General features: G+C 32.9%; 3 protein-coding genes across 3 annotated transcripts; 2 read left to right on the top strand and 1 right to left on the bottom strand.

Annotated features, from left to right (window-relative positions):
* Window positions 1-332: 332 nt before the first annotated feature.
* LOC123674790 (protein MEMO1) lies at window positions 333-4,251 on the bottom strand. Its single transcript, XM_045609874.1, has 6 exons — window positions 4,070-4,251; window positions 3,873-3,954; window positions 3,616-3,797; window positions 3,444-3,555; window positions 3,172-3,391; window positions 333-1,168 (listed from the first exon to the last, which is right to left on the bottom strand). The coding sequence occupies exons 1-6, from the start codon at window positions 4,116-4,118 to the stop codon at window positions 926-928; spliced, it is 888 nt and encodes a 295-aa protein (XP_045465830.1). The 5' UTR covers window positions 4,119-4,251; the 3' UTR covers window positions 333-925.
* Window positions 4,252-4,516: 265 nt separating this feature from the next.
* On the top strand, window positions 4,517-9,007 carry LOC123674789 (probable glutamine--tRNA ligase). The gene is made up of 4 exons (XM_045609872.1): window positions 4,517-5,199; window positions 5,252-5,449; window positions 5,504-5,813; window positions 7,731-9,007. The coding sequence occupies exons 1-4, from the start codon at window positions 4,615-4,617 to the stop codon at window positions 8,954-8,956; spliced, it is 2,319 nt and encodes a 772-aa protein (XP_045465828.1). The 5' UTR covers window positions 4,517-4,614; the 3' UTR covers window positions 8,957-9,007.
* A 2,422-nt stretch (window positions 9,008-11,429) lies between these two features.
* Window positions 11,430-13,740, top strand: LOC123676323 (protein HGH1 homolog). Its single transcript, XM_045612150.1, has 5 exons — window positions 11,430-11,777; window positions 11,886-12,440; window positions 12,770-12,959; window positions 13,395-13,556; window positions 13,612-13,740. The coding sequence occupies exons 1-5, from the start codon at window positions 11,630-11,632 to the stop codon at window positions 13,709-13,711; spliced, it is 1,155 nt and encodes a 384-aa protein (XP_045468106.1). The 5' UTR covers window positions 11,430-11,629; the 3' UTR covers window positions 13,712-13,740.
* Window positions 13,741-26,211: the final 12,471 nt, after the last annotated feature.

The raw sequence follows: 26,211 nt of genomic DNA, 5'->3' as shown, positions 1-26,211 counted from the left end.
AAGGGTTATATAAAGAAGGAATAAAAACTAGTTGCACAACTGTATAGTATATCCAAAGTCACTTGGAGGAAGCCAGAATATTTCGATTATACAAGGGTTATCCAAGATTCCAGAAATTCCTTTGGGGCCAGTGAATTTATTGCCTGGCAATACTTTCAAATGAATCACGGTATTTAGCAGATCGCGATATCCACTTCAAAGAGAAATTTGGCCAAACATTTTTATGGACTATAGTTCAAGTGACTTTGGATACGCTATACCTTCAGAGAGAAACATTTACTTGTGTTTTTTTTCAACTGGCATAGCAGTATAGGAAAAAGAAAACTCATCAATTGAATACACCTTCTAATTTCTATAAGCTTTTATAAATTCTTAAAAACACACATGAGTAAAAAACTTACTTATGGAATGAGTACATTTAATCGACCATTTCTAGGTGTAAGTATCAGGGCTCAATCTTGCGAGCACCCGGGCAGTCATACAGGCTGTCAGATTATAAAATTTTGAAAAATAACATTTTTAGTCAATATTTTTATAAAACAGTTACTTGTGGCACGGCCTCTCATCCAACAGCCTGTATGTTTAAGTAACCAGTACAGAGGCCCCACAAAGCATTGCCAAATCCACTTATATATTTTTATTATTCGATCAAGTATCAAAACTAAATGAGTAAACTACTCAGAAAATATAAAATTAACATTACAATCTCAAAAGGCTTTGTAAACTATTTTTCACACCAAATAATGCCAACAAAATATAAACGATTTTGAAAAAATTTAACTTAATCACAATGAAAATCAACAGAGCAAAATAAACCGTGAAATGAATTTCCAAAGCTGACCTGAGACTGTACTGAATCTTAAGACACCCTGTATTATATTATTTGAGAAGGGAGAGCCTGCAGGCAGTTTTAAGGCCACAATAGTTATTCAAATAATAATGCCCCAGAGGCATAACTGACAGATGAGTCATTCATGTTTCTGCATTGACTTGATTGAGCGTATTTCAAAAATTTGAAACTAGCATTTTGGCTTGAGTCATTCCTAAGTATTTCTTGTACAGCTTGTAAGAGTACCCCAATTGGATGACGACCACAGATTGTATTGCCATACTTCTTCAAATAATTAGTAAATTCTGTTGGGTTAAGGTTCTCAATTATGTCCATCCCCTGAAAAATTGGGAGAATAAATAAGAGTTATTTATCTATATACACTTTCTCTAAATGAAGCCCAATACTAAATCAGTGATTATAAAGATATACATATGTATATTAAAAGGTGTTCCTAGTTCAAGTGTCAATTAGACTGAGCCTATTTGAAATGTGAAAATTGGGATTATTTTTTGATCAAAGGAAAAGTTGTGTTTTGGGCTTTAGGCCCTCATTAGAACAGTACTGATCATTGTTCCCCTCATTATTTCCTTTTCATTATTATTTGATACTCTAATTTTAGTTCTGATTTGAAAAACAAAAGTTATGGCCGAATTTTGTGCATAATTCATCGCAATATTTGAAACACCCTGTGAGATTATTTCCTGATTTCAAAAGTTGCACGATATTTTCTCATTCTTCTGCATCCAAAATATGAAGAGAACTATGCTTGGGAAATTGAGAATGAGTTCAATGAACAAAATACTAGCTACTATATTTCACTTTTTTTATTGATATTTTGAAAACAATTCGAAGTAATGCGACAGTTGAAACAGCAAATCAGAATTGAATACTGAATCGTATCAAACAAGAAAACAAACTGTGCTTAGGACGCAAAAATATTGAAGCTAGTGCAGAATATTGAATAATATCATAATTCCAATTTGCACATTTCAAATAGGCCCAGTTCTTCAGAAACTTCTAAAAGGACACCTATAGATACTCTGCTCTTCATAAAGAATTCCCTCTGACAATGAATTGTTCATATTTTGAAAGTAAAATATCTAAGATGAACTGATCCATGTTCACACATAAATGGTGTGGTCCGTATATCACCGAGAATTTCAGAGCGGTTACTAGTGGTTTTCAATGTTTCAGGTAACCTGCTCCGTATTTACGGACCGCTTTACTTGTCAACTAAATTTTTCATTGACAGAATTTTGGAGGTTATAAATGGTTGATTTCTTTCAATTTGTAAATAACTAATAGTTCTTAATGGCTCTGAAGGGTTTTCGTTTCATAATTGAAATAATAAAGTTTTTGAGTGTTAGATGTCACGGAAAATGTTCATAAACAATAATCTGAAAATTAAAATGATAACTGCCAAGACGAGTGGGCGTGGTTACCGAACCTAACCGGAATAAAAGTGACAGATAACTCACTGAAGTTTGAGAAAATTGTCACCGGTTTTTGAGGAATTTGACATATACGGACCACCAACTTACTTACCATAGTAACCAAGGTGATATACGGACCATACCCAAAGATTTCATTACCATCATAAAAAATATTTTTCAGACAAAAAAGAAGTCTTCATATCTGTACCCAAATATTATTGGTCAAATAGATAGATAGATAGATATATCTTTATTTAGATTCAAATAATGATCACGTTTTCCTATCTAAAGGAAAACAATATATAATGGGTATGGTCCATATATCACCATTTTTACTATGGTTAGTAAGTTGATGGTACATATATATCAATTTCCTCAAAAGGCGGTAAGTATTTCCTCAAACTTCGGTAAGTTATCTGTTACCAGAGCAACCGCACTTTTATTCTGGTTAGATTCGGTAACCACGCCCACTCGTCTTGGCAGTTGTCATTTTAATTTTCAGATTATTGTTTATGAACAATTTTTATGACATCTAACACTCAAATACTGTATTATTTTAATTATGAAACAAATACCCTTCATAGCCATAAAGGACTTTTAGTTGTTTACAAATTAAAAGAGATTAACGATTTATAACCTCCAAAATTTTGTCAAAGAAAAAATTTTTAGACCAATGACAAGTGTCAAGCGTTCCGTTATATGAAGCAGGTTACCTGAATTATTTATAGAGCATTCGACTGAAAAGCTCTCGTTCAGTGCTGGAGCGTTTTAGCACTGCTGTGATTTGACAAAAATTCGAATTAATTTGCACTGGTGATGCCAGTTGAATACGCCATGTGTGAAAATATAGGAGAACTTAAAACTTATATCCTAGCTAGTTGATTGAAAAATTCAAACACAACATACCATTTTATCCAGTTTTTCTATAGATTGATGAATGTTTCCAAATGATCTGTCATAATATGTGTACCTAAACCGTTGACCCCAATGGCAAAAGTCCGATGATATGATGAATAAATTTTGGGGATCTGCCAAGTAGGTTGACAAAATTCTACCATAACAGGCTTCTTTATCAGGAGTTAAGGAACCAACCAGGATGGGTATGATGGTGAATTGACTCTGATAGCTAGAATCAAATTAGGGTTGGTCATTTATTTACCAAAAAGTTTAAAACTTACTCTTCCATCACTTTGGCAATATAAGGTAGATGCATTTCTATGCTATGTTCATTTTCGTCTGTATCTAAGTCCATCCACTCAAACTGTCCAGTCATTTCCAATTCAGAATTTACTGAAATGGAAATTATAGAAGATCAAAATATTTATCAAAAATGTTAGGAGACTGACAAACCTTTACTATCGATAGTGAGATCATAGATTGGAGTCTCATATTTTCGGGCACTAGACAAGGCACAACCAGAAAGTCTAACATGATGAGATGGTCCTAAAATAAAGATCCGTCTCACAACTACTGGACTTATCTGTCTATAAGCATGACCTCCACACGCACCACAATATTGGTAACCAGCATGACTGAAAATTTATGACAGAAAATCCATTAAATATTTCACTTTTCACAGCAAATCTTTTTCAATGATTTCTACTTACGGTGCTATTATAGCTCTGGCAGGCCCATGACTTAGATCAGCTTGATTCAGCCAAAAATCCAACTGTCGTGATAATTCCGGACCTTTAAAATGATAATAAACAAAGAAAATGGTGAATCATTCATCCTTCAGGTCAACTACAGCTGATTTCACTCAAATGTATTATCAAATGAAAAACTGAACAAAATCGAATTTTACCTGAATCAGTGTACCAACTACCAGCATGAGCTGCTCTTCTGACAGGCATTTCAAATAGGATCTAAATTATTGCTCAATAAAACGAAAAAATCCTTCTATAAATACGATATCTACTCTGTTATTTAGAATTTCAAAGTAAATTGCATTGCAGTTTCTCTTTCCAAGAATGAACAAACAATTATTTGTTCATTTTCTATGTACAATGAATGCCTGGTTAAAAGGAGAGAACAAATATCGGAAATATTAATACAAAAAAAGGATAACAAACAAGGGTCGTTGATCTCTAAAATAGTTCTTCTTTTTACATTTATTAGGACTCATTCAGCCTAATTTGGATTCCAAAGATTTATTCTCGAAGAAAGATTATACTTCTTCATTTTCTATATTCGTTATTTTCTAGCAATAAAACATATCTAATTGAAGATCTGGTGATTTGCTTTCGATTTCGAAGTCAGGAGGGTAACCTCTCCTCTGCTTACGTTTAACCTTTCTTTTCTTGAGCTCCTGTTAGAGGTGAAAAATTCGCTACAAAGTTCTTATAAGAAATGGAAGCTCAGGAAGATGTGCTAAAAAAATTCATAGGTTTGGGTTTGAGTGAATCTAAAGCAAAAGAAACAATTAAAAATTCAAATGTTACCAATAATTTATTAACCATTATAAAACTAGTTAATAGTGATGCAATACCGCAGCCCAATGGAATTTTATTGTACCATCTTGCTACTAAAATGAAACCTCAGATGGCTCGACACTTACCAATTCTAGTTGAGTATATAATGCAAAATAACTTAGACTCTACACTGAGAGTAGATAAGGCTATAGAGTATGCTATAGGACATATTGATAACTTTTCGAAAGAGGATTTCAAAAATTATTGTGGTATTGGAGTTGTAGTAACTCCCGAACAAATAGAGAATGCTGTTGAAACATTGATCAATGAGAACAAGGAAGAGATTATCTCGAAAAGATATCGTTTCAACTCAGGTCTCTTGATGCAAAAAGTGAGAAACTCATTACCATGGGCTGATGGAAAGGCAGTTAAAAATGAAATTGATTTACAATTCGTGACACTTTTGGGACCCAAGACAGAAGCAGATCTGGCTCCGCCTCCGAAACAAGAAAGAAAAGTGAAGGTAAATATTAACATTATCTCTATTATTTATGATTTTTTGTAATGAATTGTAGCCTAAAGAAGAAAAAACTAGTAAGACAGTTGAAAAGAGCAAAGCAGGAGATGAAATAAAAAATGCTCTCTCTATATTAGATGTTATGAAAAAAATTGATTTTCATAAACCTGGTGAAAATTTCAAAACAGATGGGTATGTTGTAACGGCAAATACCCAGAAATTATTGGAAGAGCACTTGAAAATAACTGGTGGTAAAGTAAGGTATCTCTTAACTGAATTCTCCAGATTATGTATATGGTGTAATTTTTAGGTTAAAACTAGATTTCCTCCTGAACCAAATGGTATTTTACATATCGGACATGCCAAAGCTATAAATATAAATTTTGGTTATGCAAAAGCTAACAATGGAACATGCTACCTCAGATATGATGATACTAACCCTGAAAAAGAAGAGGAAAAGTTTTTTGTGGGAATTAAAGACATGGTTACTTGGTTAGGTTATGAACCTCATAAAATAACCCATTCTTCTGATTATTTCGACCAGTTATATGAATGGGCAGTAGAGCTCATTAAAAAAGGGTTGGCTTATGTTTGCCATCAAACTGCTGATGAGATGAAAGGTAGATAAATCAAGGTTTTGGAATTTGGCAGAATGTATAATATCATCTGAATTTTTTCTCCGATAGACACCAAATATTAATTTAGCAGACACATATCAATGAGCAAAGTATTTTTCCTACAACTGCTATGAAAAGTAGCGTATTCTTCATAGCTTACTCAATTTCAAAACTATTTATTGTGCATAATGTGGGAAATATTATTTTTCACGGCACTTTACCCACACTTCGCTCGGTAGACCAATGCAATTGGGCTTTTGAGTCGTTTCTATGGAAACGCAATAAATTAGCACATACTGTCAACGAAGGCCATTTTGATTTGAATCAAGTCCATTAATTATTGAAATTTGTGCCATTGTAGGAAAAGTATAGTGTGCAACATGTGGAGAAAGTCCTTTTCTCGCTCGTGTGTTTGCGGCACTAGCCTTTCAGGCTCGTGCCACAAACTTCTACATTTGCGAGAAAAGTTGAACTTTCCCCACTTCTTGCACAATATACTATTTCCTGCCTAGGTAGCATAATTATTATTTTCAATGGGAATAATATGAATAGATCATTTGATATTTTTCTATCAGATATTTCATGAATTACCAAAATATAATTATTATGGACTAAGATTAAGATGTCTAAAAACCTGGTGAATGCACTGATTAGGTTTTGTTTTGCCAAATTTGGGAATATTAGTTAAGCTTCGTTAAGTCAACTGTAGATGGCGCTATTAACAAATTATGACAGATTCTTGTTATTTCAAATATTTGAATTTATCCTAGTAAACATCTTGTGAAAATTTCACTGCAGATGTACCAACTGGAGATGACTTTTCACTGTTTTCTTCTTGAAATTCCTAGGAAATACAAATATACGCAAGATGATCATCATCTTGTGAAAATTTCACTGCAGATGTAGCAACTGGAGATGACTTTTCACTGTTTTCTTCTTGAAATTCCTAGGAAATACAAATATACGCAAGATGATCATTCTTTGCACTTTTCTTTGAACATGATGCACAAATTATACAAAATATAATATAGAAACAACTATTTCATTAAAATTCGCTTACCTTTGTTTTCTTAGATTAGGGCCTGACATGAAAAAATCGTATTTTTCCTAAGTGGATTTTATATTTTCTTTCAACACTGACATTTTGCGCATTTTTCTTATAACGAAAGGTTAATGAAATACATATTACAAACGTTTATTATATACAGGAAACTGATCCTTGGAGTTCATCTGTTGATTGATCTGCTTCTAGGTTAAGTAGAGCAGGATTGAGCTATCTTTATAGAATTATAGATGCTCAAGCCTGGACTTCGCCTTTTTTCTCAATGAAGATATGACTATAATGAATGTTCCTCTTTGTAATACTTATGTATATTGAGAAAATAAAGTCATTATTATTATTATCATTTGATACTTGATACATTCAAAGTATGACATTGCGGCGCCGCCACGAAATAAAACTAATATTTTCAATTTGGTCGAATGTCATTCCATTCAAAAATTGACGAGTGCATACACCATGTTTTTAGACATTTTAGATGCATTTATGCATCTTATTATGGACATACATTTCTATAGCAACCAACAATTGTGATTTCTGTCAAATTTCGTTTTAATTTATCACTACAGGAAAAAGATTGTGGGAATTATAATAATTTGCAAATACAATATTCTACATATGTATATATATACATTATAAGCAATCGAAGATAAAAATTATATGCTCAACTCGGCAGCAAAGTAGATTTACTGCCTTGACTGAATGCCTAGCCTCACTAAGCTCGGCTATGAACTATCAGCAGCGGCAGTCAATCTACTACTTTGCTGCCTAGAAAAACAAATAACTATTTTGTTATTTATATTATAAGCAGTAGTAATTTACGCAGAATTTTAAGTATTTATGTGTATTTTAATTTATAGGATTCAATCCAGAACCTTCACCTTGGAGGAACCGCCCAATAGAAGAGAATCTCCAACTTTTTGAAGACATGAAGAATGGTAAAATAGATGAAGGCACAGCAACTCTGAGAATGAAAATCACTTTGGAAGAAGGAAAACTAGATCCTGTTGCTTATAGAGTGAGGTTCATTCCTCATCACAGAACAGGAGATAAGTGGTGCATCTATCCAACTTATGATTTCACTCATTGCCTTTGTGATAGCATTGAAAATATCACCCACTCTCTATGTACCAAGGAATTCCAGTCAAGACGTTCAAGTTACTATTGGTTATGTAATGCTCTAGATATTTATTGCCCTGTACAATGGGAATATGGCAGACTCAATGTTAATTATACCGTTGTTTCTAAAAGAAAAATTGCTAAACTCATTGATTGTGGTATTGTGAAAGATTGGGATGACCCAAGACTCTTTACATTGACCGCTCTTCGTCGTAGGGGGTTTCCTGCTGAAGCAATCAATAATTTCTGTGCTCAACTTGGCGTTACTGGTGCTCAAAGCACAGTAGATCCTTCAATGTTGGAAGCCTATGTGAGGGATTACTTGAATCATGTGGCTCCGCGGCAGATGGTAGTGATTGAACCACTAAAAATTGCAATTGAGAATTTTCCCCATAACAAACCTGTATCAATTGAAGTTCCGAAATTTCCCAACAACCCTGAATTGGGGTCTAGAACAGCCATTCTAGATCGAATAATCTATATTGAAAGGACTGATTTCATGGAAGAAGGAATCAAAGGTTTTAGAAGGTTGACTAAGAGCCAATGTGTTGGTCTGAGATATGCTGGACTTGTCTTAAATGTACGTAAAATAATCAAGGATCATGATGGATTAGTATCTGAGGTTATATGCAAATGTATTGAAGTTAAGGACGCTCCTGATAAACCTAAAGCATTCATCCACTGGGTCAGTAATCCAATGGAAATTCAAGTAAACCTATTCTCCCCCCTCTTCAACCACAAGAATCCTGAAGACCCAAATGAAGTTCCTGGGGGATACCTCAGTGATTGTAATTTGGATTCCCATAAGATAGTGAGAGGTTTAGCAGATGTGTCGTTGAAAGGATCAAAGGTATATGACAAGTTTCAGTTTGAAAGGGTTGGATTTTTCTCGGTAGATTCAGATACAACAAATGAAATTTTGGTACTGAACCAAACTGTTGGACTCAAGGAAGATGCAGGAAAGTAATACTTTCTGTGAATTTTATTTATTGAAAATTATTATATTTTCATAAAAATATTGGTTTTTACTTATTTCTATCCCTTCTATTACTATACATACCTCAAATATTGTATATAAAAAAATGGTATCTACTTTTTTTCTTTTATTCCAAAGTTGTTTTGAAAAAAATATATATATATAAGTATGTATATGAAAATATGCTCATGATATGTGACGTGAATAAAGCATTGCAATATACAGGGTAATGTTCATCTCATGGGTGAAATTTCACAGTTCAATAACTCTTGAACTAATCAACCAAATGATTTCAAATTTTGAAGTTTTGTCACTTTGTAATATTTCCTTCCCTCAATATTTCTGAAAACAAATAAATTAGATCCGGGCGTGGAAAATATTAGATTTCTATTTTCGTGAATTTTGGATCACTCTGTACGTGGTTTCCTTTCGTTTTCGTAACATTTTTGTCATCCTTCACGATGACTGCCTTAAATTTTTCTCAAATTGAAAAAACAGAACCGGACTTGCAAAGTTTTAGACTTCGCATATTCGTGGTGATATCGGATCACCCTCATCTGTACGTGAATATTATTATTTTTTATTTTTATGACTAAAAATAATATTAATGTTTAAGCAAAGAGTTCGTATTGAGATATCAAATCTGAAAAAGGTGTTCATATAAATGAAAGGAATTTATTTGAGAAAACTTTTAATCAACAAAAACGGGATAATGAATAAAACAAAAAACAGCGATTACCCTGAAAATAAATGAAAAAGTTTTCAGTTTTAAAGGTTATCGCCTCATTTCAATACATTTTTGAGCAAGTTAATAGATTTTGACAGATTTCGCTATCGTATTCGGTTGAGATTCAGTAATATCGCAAGCATCAATCATTCTTTGTAGCAGTTGCTTCCTACTGTTAATCTGTACCGCATAAACTTTTTGTTCAAGTGATCCCATAAAAAATAATCCAAGGGTGTCATATAAGAGGAACGAGGAGGCCAAGCCACATGTCAAGCTTCACCTTCTCTTCTTCTCAAGGTGCCCTCTCCATTTAATCTTACTATCCTTCGCAGAAGGAATTTCTCCTGATGTCAACCTGTTCTCAAAAATATGAGGGGCAAACAAACGATTGTTGTGGATACCGCGCTAAGCAATTATCGAGGGTCTAACTTAGGAATTGATTTTGGATTTTCCTGAGCACATTCGTGAAAATTACGGGAATTGTTGATTTCATCTCTAGTGAATTGCGATTAAGATGTGTTTTAAGTTAAGATCTTAATTGCGATTCGTGGTAAAGCAAAATTCGAGAAATCATTCTTCTATGGCCTATGAACCATTGAGCAAAAATGATTCTTTGAATTTCATCACCTTGTTGTAATTTTTGAACAATGTGTTAATGATGAGGAGCCATTCTGGCTTTTTTGATTATTTTATACATATATACTATATTTTTAGAGATCCTCATTTGTAATTGCTTATTCTGCACGTACTGATGGTAGATGCATTTTTTGTCAGTAGTTCCAGGATTGAATTATTTTCATTTGCACTTTGTCTTGGAGTTTCATTTCAAAAATTCATTTTCACGAAGCTGTCTACAAATTCTTGTGAAAAGGGTATGATGGCGAATGCAGCGGTTATGGTATTTTCTTGCGTATTATTTTACCGATTTCTTAGAATTATACAGTCACAAAACTATACATGATAATTTTATTCGAATATGTTTGATCGTTTTTGAGGCGAGGTCAGCCTGATGACGTTAATTCTTGATATCCGTTTGTCGCGTTCTTCCCTATGGCGCACCCAGACATAAGCTTCAGTTTAGGGGGATAAAGAAAAAAAAATGAGTATTTGTTTTCGATATCATTTGAATTTACAGCGCTTCTTGAGATTGATTTTTAATTAGAGTAGTTCGGAGCTTTCACTTTAGAATCTTATTAAATTTTACCCGCTTGTTTATTTTTATCAATTTGGAATTTTTAGCCTGTTAGTAAATAATGATTATGCCGAAGACAGTCAGATCAGATCAAGCCTTTTGATATAACCGCTGATTGATGAATTCGTTGATTAAATTTTCACACAAATCAATTATTGAGCGTTATGACTTAAAATGGATATTCTTCATGGAGGGGGGAAACATTGCCCCTTATCCCCCCTTGCGTACGTCACTGATTCTTCCTGGGATATTCTGTATATAGTCCTTGATAAATAATAGATATTATTAATAGAATTATCAGATCCTTGCAATAAATTCACAAAATACAATAAATTTATTTTCTCATTTTTTGGAAGTAGATCAAATCTACAGAAAATTTATGCAAAAAGTCGACTACCGAATTTTCAGTTTGCGAAAACTAAGATGTCTAAAAACATCTTAGCGAAAACCTATTGAATCTGGAAATCTACTGAACCCTTAGAATATAGATAGATTCTAAGCAAAGATTAATCTTTGATTCTATGATTGAACCATTCTCATTCTATGCACTCCACATGAAATAACCAAACTTTTTTCAGAATTAAACAGTTCTGTTTTCATGTTTATTAATTGTTTTTCTATTTTTTTCACTATCAACAAGTTATACTGAAAAATAATTTCAATACCTTCTTTTTAATCCGTTCTTTTCTCAATATCCACATTTAATTGATATTGTTTCTCCTGTTTTTATTTTTGTCTGATAATAATGGATGCAGAATCTAATTTATATAGAAATTTAGGAGAAATACCGAAGGAAAGTGATGACATTGTACATGCCTTGAAAGAAATCTTGAAGTTTGTACAATTGGGAGCAAGATTTGATCTCAAATGTGCATCTTTGGAAACTGTCTTGGGTGAGTTTCATAAGTGAATTCAAATTTCTTCGCATTGAAATGTAATATGTGAATCCCAGGATTTTATAGTATCACACCTATATAATTATTAACAGATAATGATTTTAGCTTTGTCTGGAGCCGAGGCTGGTTGTAGAGCAATACTTTCTGTTCAAGAACTCATTATAAATATTCTATGCCTTCTACAAGATAACAGTGACAAAATAACTAAAGATGCAGCTTGTACCCTGATAAATTTATCTGCTGATAAGTATGGCCCTCGAGCATTACTGAATGTTGATTCAGATTTCTGTCCCCCTCTTCAAACTACACCTAAATCTATAGTAGAAATATGCTTCAAACAAATATTCGACAGAAATAGTGGAATAGCAGATCAGTGTTGTATGATTCTAGTTAATCTAAGTAGTGATGAAGATGGAGTCACACAAATTTTTGAAATATTGAAGAACAGTGAATTTAAAATTGAGGATATAGTTAATATATTCACAAAAACACAATACAACCTGAAAGAAGCAAATTTAAATTATTTAGGTCCATGGTTGAGCAATATGACACAAGAAAAAAGGGTGCGAAATATTTTTTTTGAATCGGTTAGCATTGTAACTAATCTTGCAGCATATACTCAGTACAATAAATCTCTTGTAAGAAGAGGAGGGATTGTTGGTAAGTTATTATAGTACACTTACTATCTTTTTGTGCGAGTACCTATAATTCATTATATTATGGTACACATATGTGGATAGAAGAGTTTAAAAAGTTGATTTAAATTATGGAGCGTACAATATTTTGAATTAAAAATTTAATGCTGCCAGAATCAACAATTTTTTTTTCAAGTAGATTCATATTAATTGCCTATTGAAGTTTTGTTTTTGAATTATTATTTTAAGATGATTTATATGTTCAGAATCAACAATTTCTCTTTTCAAGTTAATCTACTTAAATAGTCTATTCAAGTCTTTCTTTTGAATTATTTTTTTTCATGATGATTTTAGGTGTTCTGAGAAATTTATGTTTTGATGTTGAGCACAATGACTGGCTAACTTTTGAAGCAGATATTTTGCCTAGTCTTTTATTACCACTTGCTGGTAATGAGGAATTTGATGATGAAGATAATGAAAATTTGCCAAGCGAATTGCAATATTTACCGGATGACAAACAAAGAGAAACAGATCCCGATATTAGGTAATCATGCTTCTAATCATTATAGGTGTAAAGGTGGAAAATTAGGACTCTCGTCCTTGGGTCAGTACTGACATTTTTCAACTGCAGGGGACCATCAAATCATTTACTATGCTGTGCTTATATTATCAATGGTATACAGTTATAAAGCCTATTCATAATAACTCATAAGGATTTAGCTTTATAGCGGTCTCCCAGATGCCTAGTGGACTCAATACAGAATTAGTTTTGAGTATGGAATACCTCAATTATCTCCAGAACAGATTGCAGGATTTTTCTAGATTTTGGTTTATAAAAATCTTATGATGTGTCTTATTTTATGGTGGTATTTACATTAATGTCAGAGCTTTCCTTTCTCCAGAATAATAATGAACAGTGAACATTAATTATCAAGTCCTTCATTAAAAATTACTGTCATGTGAAAATATTGTTTTACAGGAGAATGTTGGTAGAAGCCATAACTCTTCTATGTACTTTGAAAAAGAATAGGGAATATATTAGGAACAAAAATACTTATATTATCATGAGAGAGTTGCATAAGTGGGAAAAGGACGAAAGTGTAATAGGTGCTGTTGAAAACTTGGTTGATATACTAATAAGGTAAATATTCAATAGATTTTCTACGAATATATCATTTAAAAACTCTTTTTTCCAGAACTGAAGAAGAGATTGGAAAGGAAAACTTGAGAGATGTTGATATTCCTCAAGATTTGGAAGAAAAATTCAGGAAGATGGTCGCAAATAATGATGAATAAAATAAAATGAATAAACTTTTCATTGACTATACAATTTTTTTTCGAAAAGGCCTTGATTTTTGCATTCTTATTAAAAGTCTATGATTTTGGACCATTAGGTTTTAAAATTTAGATGTACATAAGTACCTACTAGTTGAATTATTGATTGTTGATTGATGTTTACCTATATATATATATATATAGGGTAAATGCACTGGTTCTCGACCAGTTAACAGAAACATCGATTTCGATCACGATTTTTTCACACATAAACATATCAAATTTTAATGGTGTTGGTGTTCATCGATTCTTTGGCGAGTTTTGAATGATTTGTGATATAATTTTAAGCGTTCTTTCCGCATTTAACCTTTGAAATGTGAAAACATATAGAAAATCTCAATAACCTTCGGTTCTCGACCATTTTTGTGTTAGTTTTCGACCACTAATAATCGTGGCCGCTCCACTTGAAAATTTTATAAAAAACTTTAGAGCGAGATGAGCGATTAGTACTTACTTTCGTACCTTACCATCGACATCACTACCTATCACTCAGATGGGTTTCAGACGAGGTAATCAAGTAAGAAACACTCGGAACGTAAAGAAAACATATTTTGTAAAAGTTTCCACTTTCTATAAATATTTCAAAATAGCAACTCATACAACATTATTTGGTTATTTTGCTCTTAATATCTATTTAGAAACTAATCAGAAGGAAAAATTTTTTTTGGCAGAACAATAAAAAAATAACTTGGAAGATTTTGCTTTTTCAAAGTTGTTATTGTGGAATTACAGAAGTATCATTATGAGAAGAAAAATATTTTCAAATTGTACTACATGAAAAAATGCTTATTTGAAGTGTAAGCAATTTTCTCATTCATCAGCTATTTAAGCAAGATACCAAAATTCCCTCTCTTTTCAGTATTATTTCTTACTTGTACAAGTATAGAATAGTCTTCTCGCCCAGAACCGCGCCTAACCAAGAGCGAATAATACTTTGAGGGAATCGGGGCACCGTAAGTGCCCCTCAATACTCGGCGCCTCTGGGCTTAGCAAGTCACGTGACACGTCTGATTAATTATGTTATTGCTTATTGCAATCATCCAGGGTTGTCATGTTTCATGTTGCAGTATTCTCCCCCAAATTTGGGGGATTTTTGAACACTCTGGGGAAAATTTGGGGGACAACATTTCTTGGGGTATTTTTTGGGGGTTTCAGTTTTTCACTTGGGTATTTCACAGTGGAAGGATGTAGAATCAGCGTCGATGGCATCGCAGCTTTTATGTTCACTTCAGAGTTCATCATTTATAATCAGTTTGCAAGTGATGGCTAGAGTATTTTCCTTAAGTTTACCCCTTGCTCGATTTTTGCAGCATGAACATATCGATCTTTTAAATGCTATGAATATGGTGACTAATCTAAAAGGGACGATAGAAAAAATCAGAGCCAATGCTGAAGAAGAATTCGCAACCATATTTAACGCATCAGAGACTATAGCTGAATTACTCAGTACCTCAATAAAAGCCCCAAGAAGAACTGGACGACAAACTCTTAGGTGCAACATTGAAACCGACAATCCTCAATCATACTTTAAGATATCCCTAATTTTGCCATTTTTAGATCACTTTTTAAGTGAATTAAATAGTCGCTTTCTGAAACATCAAGACGTACTGAAAAGTTTTGAGTGTCTTATACCGACCTCTACCAGTAATGCTGAAGTCACCAGAACACAGGAAGAAAGTTTCAAAAAGCTCCTGAATTTCTATCAGGAAGATATTCAAATTGGTGACATCGCTGCCATTGGGGAACTCGGAACTCCATATGTGGTACGAGAGGGTGAAAGATTTGAAAATTAGCTCAAGGAAGGCAATCAATTATTACACTGCCTGCCATCAGGATGTTTTCCCCACTATCAACACCCTCCTGAAAATTCTTACCACTCTTCCTGTATTGACATCAACCAGTGAAAGGTCCTTCTCATCTCTTAGAAGATTGAAAACATACTTAAGGAACACTAGTCAGCAAAGGTTGAACGGGCTTGCTATGCTCAATGCTCACAGAGAGCTAGATATCAATGCTGCTGAAGTGTTGAACGAGCTGGCAAAAACACCTCGCCGTCTTGAATTTAGACTTTCTTGAATGATTGTATAGAGGAGCGTGATAGCAATTTTCACTTATACATTTATATTCTAGAATATTTTCAATCTTTTCTTAATTCTTACACGTATTTCATTGTTTATTAAGTGTAGCATTCAATAGTATAATATATATTGTACCTGTATGATGAAATAATTTTTTTAAGAGAATCTTCGAATGGAAACGATATCTACACCCTACACCCACCCCCCACCCCCCCCTGCTTTTCACTTCAGTTCAGGTCACTCGCTAAAAAACTTGCCACTACCCATAACCCCCCCCATGAGTCAACTCTAGTTACGCCACTGATTGCAGCTGCCTTAAAGACAAAGTATATGCAGCACCCAAACGTGATGAATCATATCACTTATGGGTGTTGCGTATACTTTGTCTTTTAGACAGCCCCAATATTAAAAGTCCAGAGGATTTAGGTCTTCATGTACCCATCCTTGGTACAGGAGGACTCGTCGCTCCAAATAATCTTATTAAAAAAATCTGGATCTGCATGATGTTTTCGCAAAATTTTCCGGCAAAATTGAATTTCGTTGAGGTTAATAATTATGCGAGTAATATTTTCGCACATAAACAATTACCATTGTTCACTGAGTAATGCAACATCGAAGATTTCTTAACAGAATTGACAAACTTGATTTTGTCAGAAACGTACCCATTTGGATAAAAACAGTCATATCTTTTTTCTTTGAATAACAAATGACTTGTGTGATACCTTTTTGAAATCACTATAAAATAGACAATTTATTGGTGTAATGTGCAGCAGTAGCTCAGTACATTTTGGTTCCACTACGATGAGCTAAACTTCATGAACAAAACAATCCACTATCAAAATTTCCAATAAAAATATTTCTCATGGCCCCCCTTTAGAATGTTCGGAGGATGTTTTTAATGTAAACGTTTGAATCATTCTTCAGCAATATTTCACTAAAAAAATTAACCAAAAAAGTGTAAAATTGTACCAACAGTAAGGACAAAACTATTGAAAAGGGCAAAAATTCATTATTTTCCAAAAAAAAAAAAAATATCTCGAAAACGGTAAGACTTTTATAATGGGAATTTTGTCATAGCAGGTAGGTTATCCTTTGATCTACATTCTCCCTCGGTTTGACGTGGTCTTTACGGGACACCCTGTATGTGGTTTCCAAGAATACAATCGGCGCGCGGCCTATGAATCTTTCTTCGATATTGAAATGATGAAATTACTATGCTTGGTCTCGCGATCTACAAAATGCTTTTACAGCAAAGTTCTAGTACTCAATGCATTAAATTCGACCATTAAATATCTTTGTCGCAAAGAATCTCTTTGTCGGCACTTTGAATTCCATTACTCATTGCGTTAACATTTTCACTCGTAAAGATAGGTCAGTAGGTTCCAGTGCTGGCTCCACGTATGAAGCAACTGAGTCCGGGCATCACATGTAAAAATTAATAAAATGTGAAATTTTTGACACATTATTTATTTATAAATAAAACCATTTAAACTAATTTCTAGTCACCAAATTAAATTTCCTCAAAAATACGAAAAGAACAATGTCTGTTGATTGAGACACAACATTAGATACTTATTCAATACACAAAACACACAAAATAATTATTGTTAGGTGAGAAATTTTGATTCGAAAAAAAAGAAAAAAATCAAATGCCTCTCATGCCCCATATCGTGGGGCAAGTGAGTCCTTCTACTCTCCGTTCATCGAGGAGCTATGTTGATACACATTATTCATTCTTCATGAAAATTGTCTCAATTTGTTTCGTTATATAAGCTAAGCGCTACTCGTAATCACAGAAAATCAACTCCAATTTCTCCACAGCACTCTTGACCACGAATTTAAATGAACGCTCGTTAGATAAATCCATGACAGAAGAGTTCCGAGTACCAACATATAAAATATAATCTGTGCGAATCTGCGATATTCTCGCACGATTTTGTTCAACCAGATGTGGCAGAATGAACGGATTAGCCACATAAATTTTGCGTGAGGCATATAGAATAACCATTTCAAGCTTCGTGCAAAATTATTTAAGTAAATTTTGATATTCAGCCTTAAAATTGGCTGAAGCCAACAATATTAAATTAATTTCGAGGAAATCATTTTTATTCTTTTTCAGAATAACGTCTTGCCCTTCCTGGGCGTTATCTCCTCAGCTAAGTGTGCCTGGCAATTTTGGGGCCACCTATGTTGTGACAAATTTTCCTTATCGTCCCTCTCGTGTCTGCCACTAACTTCTCGAACGATAGCCCACTTTGATTTACTGACTTTCTTATCCAATGAGCCATGTGTTGAAGTCGAAGTCTTCAGACCGTTTAAGTTGGTCATAAATCAAATGGATTCACCTAAGGATGTGTGGGTTCCGTAGCCAGATGGGGATGTTTGTTTACGTTGATAATCTGGTTTTGTTATATAGTCTGAACAGGAGGGTGTTTGTACTGTTGTGAGAGGGTGGTGGTTATATGTTATATGTCGTTAAGATGTTTTTTGTCATTTCAATTATAAACTACTTATTCTGGATAATAAATCTCTTCATGAGGAGAAATATTCGGCTTTAAAGCTGTATGGGTTAATAAAATCCTTGAACACCCAATCTTTGTCTCTTTACTCTCTTTATATACTAAAGTCATGTGAGTGTTGATTTCTGGCATACATGTTATAACCACGAAATGTTCCAATGTTTCATAATTGTTGTAAAGTTTCTAAATACTGATAATGTGGTGTTGCAATGGTGGGCGAATTTTTGTGTGGGGGAAATTAAAAAAATGTCAACTCAGACTTATATTAACTAAGTGGCAGGATACATTAGAGGCTTTCCATAGACCGAGTAGACTAGATGTGCGGCGAAGTGAAATATTTTTTATCTAGTTTTTCAGCCCCACTAACCTCAGATTCGTCAAATATCACCACGTTACTGTTTTTTCCGAAAATGTGTTCTGTTTCGAAGTTATGAAGTGTTTCGAGAACGTTTTTGTATAAAGATTTTTCATTTATACAATGCTGCTGAAAAAAAAATCATCACCCAGTAGAAACCTGAAATCTTCAAATTTGTGTATTTGGATGGAAAAAGATGTGCACCACAATATTTAAGAACTGAACTGTTACTGTGTGATTTGATTGTTGTGTAACGTAGATTATTGGAAAATTCCTTTATTAGCAGGTCCGTTCAATAGAGTTTTCAATGTACATTATAAGTTTAAATTTGTTAAAAAATTGATGTTTTACCAGATATAACATAAAATATAGAATTTTCTTATTATGTTCCTCCCCATTGGTCACTGTCCTGGACTAATTCCTTGAAATTTTTATGGAAATCTATGAAAACCTTCAAGAATTATACTGATGGAAAATTAAATGCAAAAAACATCTTGACTTGTAACTTCGGATTATCCGATTGTTCTGCATTTGCAATGAAATCATTGTTATTCATGAAACACCATACTGAACTGAAAAATTCGAAAAAAGCACTGAGTTTCGTTGGCTACTCTTTTGAGAAAAGTGTGGCATTCAAAGTAAAAATGGAATTCATTAAAGACTAAGACTAAATTATGTATTCTATTGAGGCAATAATGACATTCCTCTGAAACGTGTGAAAAATATAGATTTCGAAGTCTAAAAGAAAAACTCAATAATCTGAGTACTGTCCTAGAAATAACAGAATTACTTGAAACGTTCGGAAGGGTCATAAAGCGAACAAACCCAGAAAATTTAAACAAAATCGGATTGCTGATTTCCAAGTTGTGGATATCAGAAATTTAAGCCAATTTTCATTAATCTCCTTGTATCTCTGAAAATCTTAGAATACACTACAAGCTACTTTTCTGAAAGGCCTGGATGACTCATGCCCCACTAGGCTATGGCTAACCCCTCATGCTACACCCTGTATAAGCATACTATGCATTAGGGCTCCTGGTCTGGTAACATTGTGTTTTAAATTTATTCAGTAGGTACCCTATTTAATTCATCGTACTGAACGATCTTTCCACAGATGCAGTAGTTACACATCAGCCATCAGCCATAAAAACGAGAAAAAGCACTGGACCGAGTACTGAATCCTGCGGCACTCCACTAGTCATAGGCCTGCCAGATGAAAAGGCCCTGCCAACTTTCACGGAAAATTCCCGATTGGTTAAAAACGATTCGATCCAACCGAGCAGCTATCCTCTGCTTCCAAAGTGCTCAAGCTTCTGGAGGAGTCTTTTAAGTGGCACGCGATCGAAAGCTTAAGAGAAGTCCAAATACACAACATCTACCAGGGAGTGGGAATCAAGAGATGCTGTTCAAAAAAGAACTGAACTATACTGATAGGCAAGACTATAATGTATTAAGTATTCCTCATATTTTTGAATGTTCTGCTACTCAGCTATATCGGGTGTCCCAAGGTGAGTGGCCTATTAGATTATTATGGAAACTATTGATGGTGAAGATTTCAAATTTTGTAGATAGATATTTGGCCATGTAAGGTACATTTTTGAAATAATTTCACATTTTCAGTGTTGCCGGATGTACGACAATTTGGCAACAACTTTGTTATTTTAAATGGGACATACGGTATTTCTATTTTTTTTATGATACTCCATAAAATATTAAATCTATTCACTCTTACTTTTCCATCCCTATCTTTAACGGTTTTCGAGTTATTGATTATTTTTCGAAATTTCAGATCAAATTGGCGTATTAGGAAAATGACTCTAGTTCGCTCAATATTTGAGATTTAAGTCAGAAATTTTGCAAGTCGTTAGATATTGATCTGATCTGTGTCACTGCTTTCGAATTATGGTTGTCAATAATACAGGACGGACCAAAAAAAATCATCATTTTCCAAGTTACAAAATTGTAAAAATGTCTATTTTTTCAAATTAGACACCTAGTATATTTTTCAATTTTTGGAATCAGTACAACACACTCTACAATTTTTCTATTCACGTCCCTATACCTATCTCAACTGGATTCCGAGTTATATGCGTTTATTAGATTTCACATTGATTCAATAAGCGTTAATTTCTTTTGTATTGTTATTTTCTCTATGTCGTTCATAGATCGATATATCAATGAATCAGTTCAATCCATAAATGTCAAAATAAACAATTATTGCCAAACAGGTGTTTTGTTCCGAGTTTTTTCTGTAAATAATGGGTCAAGAAAGATATACACATATAACTCGGAATCCAGTTGAGATAGGTATAGGGGCATGAATAAAAAAATTGTAGAGTGTGTTCCGCTGATTCCAAAAATTGAAAAATATACTAGGTGTCTAATTTGAAAAAATAGACTTTTTTACAATTTTGTAACTTGGCAAATGATGATATTTTTTGGTCCGTCCTGTATTATTGACAACCATAATTCGAAAGCAGTGACACAGATCAGATCAATATCTAACGACTTGAAAAATTTCTGACTTAAATCTCAAATATTGAGCGAACTAGAGTCATTTTCGTAATACGCCAATTTGATCTAAAATTTCGAAAAATAATTAATAACTCAAAAACCGTTAAAGATAGGGATGGAAAAGTAAGAGTGAATAGATTTAATATTTTATGGAGTATCATAAAAAAATAGAAATACCGGGTGTCCCATTTAAAATAACAAAGTTGTTACCAAATTGTCGTACATCCGGCAACACTGGAAATGTGAAATTATTTTAAAAATGTACCTTACATAGCCAAATATCTATCCACAAAATTTGAAATCTTTACTATCAATAGTTTCCATAATAATCTAATAGGCCACTCACCTTGGGACACCCGATATATGAGAAATTGTAAAATTTTGATTATTTGTATTTATAGGCCAAATACTCAGCCCTTAGCGGATGTTGAACAGTTTCTTGATTGTCTGAGAACTATTTTTTGAGCGATGCTCGATAGAAAATTTGGAATTAGTTCTGGTTGGAGATTTTAATTTTGATATTTTATCAAATTCTTATGATGTTAGAGAGTTCATGTCTTTGCTAGAAAGTTTTAACATCACTCTTTCAAATTTTGAACCAACAAGTCCTATTTCTGGCTCCTGTCTGGACAATGTGTTCACCTCCTTAGAGGTCAAACTAACGTGGTTGAATATCTTATTTCCGATCATTCTGGATTGAAGTTCATTTCTTCATTGAAATGTGGAGATAAACTCGTAAATAAATTCGTGGAAAAAAGAATTGTAAATGGTAGGTAAATCCATAGAGGTTTTTTTGCGGAAATTATCTTCGGTGGTTTGGGATGACATATATTCTTGTCCAGTTGATCCCAATGAACTATGGAATAGTTTTTACGAGCGTTTTTCGACCTTATTTGTCTGTTGTTTTCCTAAAGTCACTTCTAGAATACTTTCGTCAGGAAGGACTTTTAGACAAAGACCGGAAATTAAAAAACTTAGGGACACGTTAGATTTACTTTACATTGTTTCATACTCTAGACCAGATTTCAAAGGTATTTATAGATCGACAAAAAAGAAATATGATTTTCTTTTATCCAAAACACAGAAAGAATTTTTCAATGAGATGATAAAAAAATCTGAAAATAAATCAAAGGAAGATAATCCATTCTTCAACCAAAAATGGGGATAATCGTAAAATTTCTGTTGGTAACAGTGATCCCCCTTCCATGGCTGATACGTTCAATAATTTTTTCGCGGATATTTCAGTTCGATTAACTGAAAATCTGACCCATTCTTCCATTGCAGATTCTAGAATCAGACTTGATAAATCGTTCTTTATGTTTGATATTACTCATAATGAAGTACTGTCAGTTGTGAAATCATTGAAGAATAAAACATCTTGGGGACATGATGAACCAATTACCTTAATAATTAATCGTTCATTCAAGGAGGGTTTTTTCCGGAAAATCTGAAAATTGCTATAATTAAACCTCTTCATAAAAAAGACAACATGAATGACCCTAATAAATATAGGCGTATAAGCATATTATCTTCTTTCTCGAAAATATTCGAAAAAGTTATATGTAACAGACTTTTTTCAAAAATTCGATGTAATCTCGGTTTGTCAGCATGGATTTGTAAGAATAAAAATATTGAAACTGCCATATATGAACTCATCAATGAAATTGTACTTGCACTGAAACGGGGAGAGATATCTTTTGCTTTGTTTCTAGCTGTCTCTGAAAGACTTCTGACTGTGTTAACCATTGAAAATTGTTGGCGGTATTAGATTATTGTGGAATAAGAGATAATCAACTTAAACTTTTAGAAAGTTACTTAACATCCAGAAGGCAACGAGTGATCCTGAAGGATAATGAGGAAACATATGCCTCTAATGAAATTGAAATTAATTTGGTAGTCCCTCAGGGCAGTATCGTTGGCCTGCTTTTGTTTATAATGCATATAAATAATCTATAAATCTGAACTAAAGTTTCCTAAATCAATCGATATTCTTGAAAGTTGTGTTGTGGTTGACGAGGAAGTGAAATTTTTGGGATACTTCTTGATGGACATCTAAAATAGAGTCCACATTGCGAGCAACTTAAAAGTAGACTGAACTCTGTGAGTTATGAATTATTTATGTTGAGGAATCAGGTGGATAATGATATTTTAAAGCTGGTTTGTTTCGCGAATTTTCAGTTCATACTTTCCTATAGACTGATCTTCTGGTACTGTTCTTCTTTTATGGCAGGTATTTTTGTTGTTCAAAAAAGAGCATTGCGTACCATGTTACATCTGGGGCACAGATAATCATGCAGAGGGATATTCAAAGAAAATAATATACTCACTGTTTATGGATTGTATATTTATAAGCTGTTAATTTTTTTTAATGAAAATAGTCATTATTTTGATAGATAAAAGATGTCAACAATACCAGAAGGATATTTCCTTATGTTGTTCCTCCGATTCATAAGACTTCACTAAGGAAAAGAACTGTTGAATATATGGCAATATCATTGTATAACGCTTTTTCCAGAGAATTAAGAATGAACTTTGGTGAGAGAAATTTCAAGAAATCTTTATATTGTTTTGTATTAAATTCTGAGCCATACAGTTTATCTGAATTCAGGTCATTCTGTAGGAGATAAGTTTGAATCTGTTTCTCATTGTGTATATTTCTTAATTTGGGTTATTTTTGAATTATAAAAGTTTAATGAGTCTTCTTGATGAAGGATATTTAATATAAATCAAATAATTTGACAACTTTGTGTCTAATCCTTCACAATAATATATCTGTATGATATATTCAGTTTATTTTTGTCTTGGAATATATTCCAATTCTAAAAATGACAAATTTAATAATCAACCAAAAGAAAAATTCAAAATGACTAAAATTGTACAAATTGAGTAAACGGTTAATAAATTGAACAACTAAATTAACATAAAGACAGACGTACGTTTCGGAATTTTTGTATTTAATAATACAATTTTTCCTCATCAGTGCCTTATAGTTCAACGGAATTATTAAATTTACAAACTTACCACGTGTATATCTACCTCAACAAAATTGCAAGTAAGAAACCACTAACTAAACGTAACGGTTGCTTTTGTGAGGATTCACAGAACAAGCCATTACTTAATGTAGTCATAGATTTCTTCATTGTTATTCTTTTGAAATACATATACACATCGACATTTACAATTGAATAAACAATTTCAGAAATTCTAAATTTATCAATTGGTTGATACTGACTCTCTAATCAATAAATGATTACATCAAATTATAAAAGTTTAATGAGTCTTCTTGATGAAGGATATTTAATATAAATCAAATAATTTGACAACTTTGTGTCTAATCCTTCACAATAATATATCTGTATGATATATTCAGTTTATTTTTGTCTTGGAATATATTCCAATTCTAAAAATGACAAATTTAATAATCAACCAAAAGAAAAATTCAAAATGACTAAAATTGTACAAATTGAGTAAACGGTTAATAAATTGAACAACTAAATTAACATAAAGACAGACGTACGTTTCGGAATTTTTGTATTTAATAATACAATTTTTCCTCATCAGTGCCTTATAGTTCAACGGAATTATTAAATTTACAAACTTACCACGTGTATATCTACCTCAACAAAATTGCAAGTAAGAAACCACTAACTAAATTTATTATTTTTGAATTATTCCATTTCAATGTCTTATTATTATTTGATGTAATTTTTTCGAATTAATAAATATTATTGTTAGGCCAATTTCAGACGTCTTAGAAAAAGATTTTTTATTTTATGAAAGATTTTCTGATATGCAACATAGAACAAAACAGTCCTAGAAACATATTCAATGTTGCACTTAATTAATTATCCTTGAAATATACCATCTACCCGAATTTACTGCAAAAAATTGTAGAGCAGAGGCATCACATAAGTTATTCCTTATAATTTTGAAGCTCTTATTTATTTCAAGGCTAATAATTAATACTACAATTTCTCATTGCGTCTGGTGAAAATTTTTGAAATTTCGGCCCCAAGATCAGCTTTTCTTAGAAATTATTGCTTGAACTTGAATCAACCTCGTATCAGTGATTGATCTGAAAATATGTTTTTGACGAAAGACGAACAGTTATTTTCGGTGATTCTTAACGAGACGAGGGAGTTACGCTCCATTAAGGTACAATATATTTCTCTCAAGTGTCGTACGTCAAACGCTCGAAATATTAAGTAACCAACTGTAACATTAAACGCGCCATATTTTACTCGTCGTCTAAGGGCCAAATTTTATTTATCGATAGGTAGAACCATAAATTTGAAGAATTGACAAAGCTAATTTTAATCATCATGATTGATTTGTAGACTCGAGTGGATTCGTTCTCCGATGGCTTCGGAGGACAAATTATTAATTATCCTCTGAGACACGTTGCACCAAACTAATTTTCAATTTTTTTTTTATAAATTAAGTTCACAAAAACATTCACAATTGAAAAATGCGAGGTGAAAAGTCTAGCAGAAGTTGTAAAGTAGTCTGGAACAATAGGCCGTTTTATTATACTCAATAATCTATATCATTCAAATTTAATTTTTTTAAGTTCTGACGTTCTAGAAACTCCTGCAATTCTTTTCCAATAGTATATTTTTTCCTTTCATCTCCGATAATCTATAAAATGGATACCGAGATTATTTGTTATTTTTAAGAAATATTGATACTTTAGAAAGTTATCAGTGAAGTTGAAAGTACAATATTAGCCCTCCACAGAAAGTTTTAAAGATTTAATTTACCCAAGCGCAGCGCAGAAATTTCTATAGGATATTTCACAAATTTCATCTATATTTTTTCGCACTTAAACAAGGCGACTTTAGCATTCATACCAATTTTCGTCAACATCGGACTAGCAAAACACGAATTATGAAAATTACGCGAATTTTACTTTTGTGCATGCCCCGAGGATACTCTTTATCTGGTGAAGCTGATTTTTTTTATGTGAGCATCTACGGTCAAAACTGAATGCCCCCA

This window comes from Harmonia axyridis, chromosome 3 (genome assembly GCF_914767665.1).
Source record: "Harmonia axyridis chromosome 3, icHarAxyr1.1, whole genome shotgun sequence".
Classification (NCBI taxonomy): domain Eukaryota; kingdom Metazoa; phylum Arthropoda; class Insecta; order Coleoptera; family Coccinellidae; genus Harmonia; species Harmonia axyridis.
The sequence above is the reverse complement of the archived record's forward strand: the minus strand, read 5'-3'. Positions and strand labels throughout refer to the sequence as shown.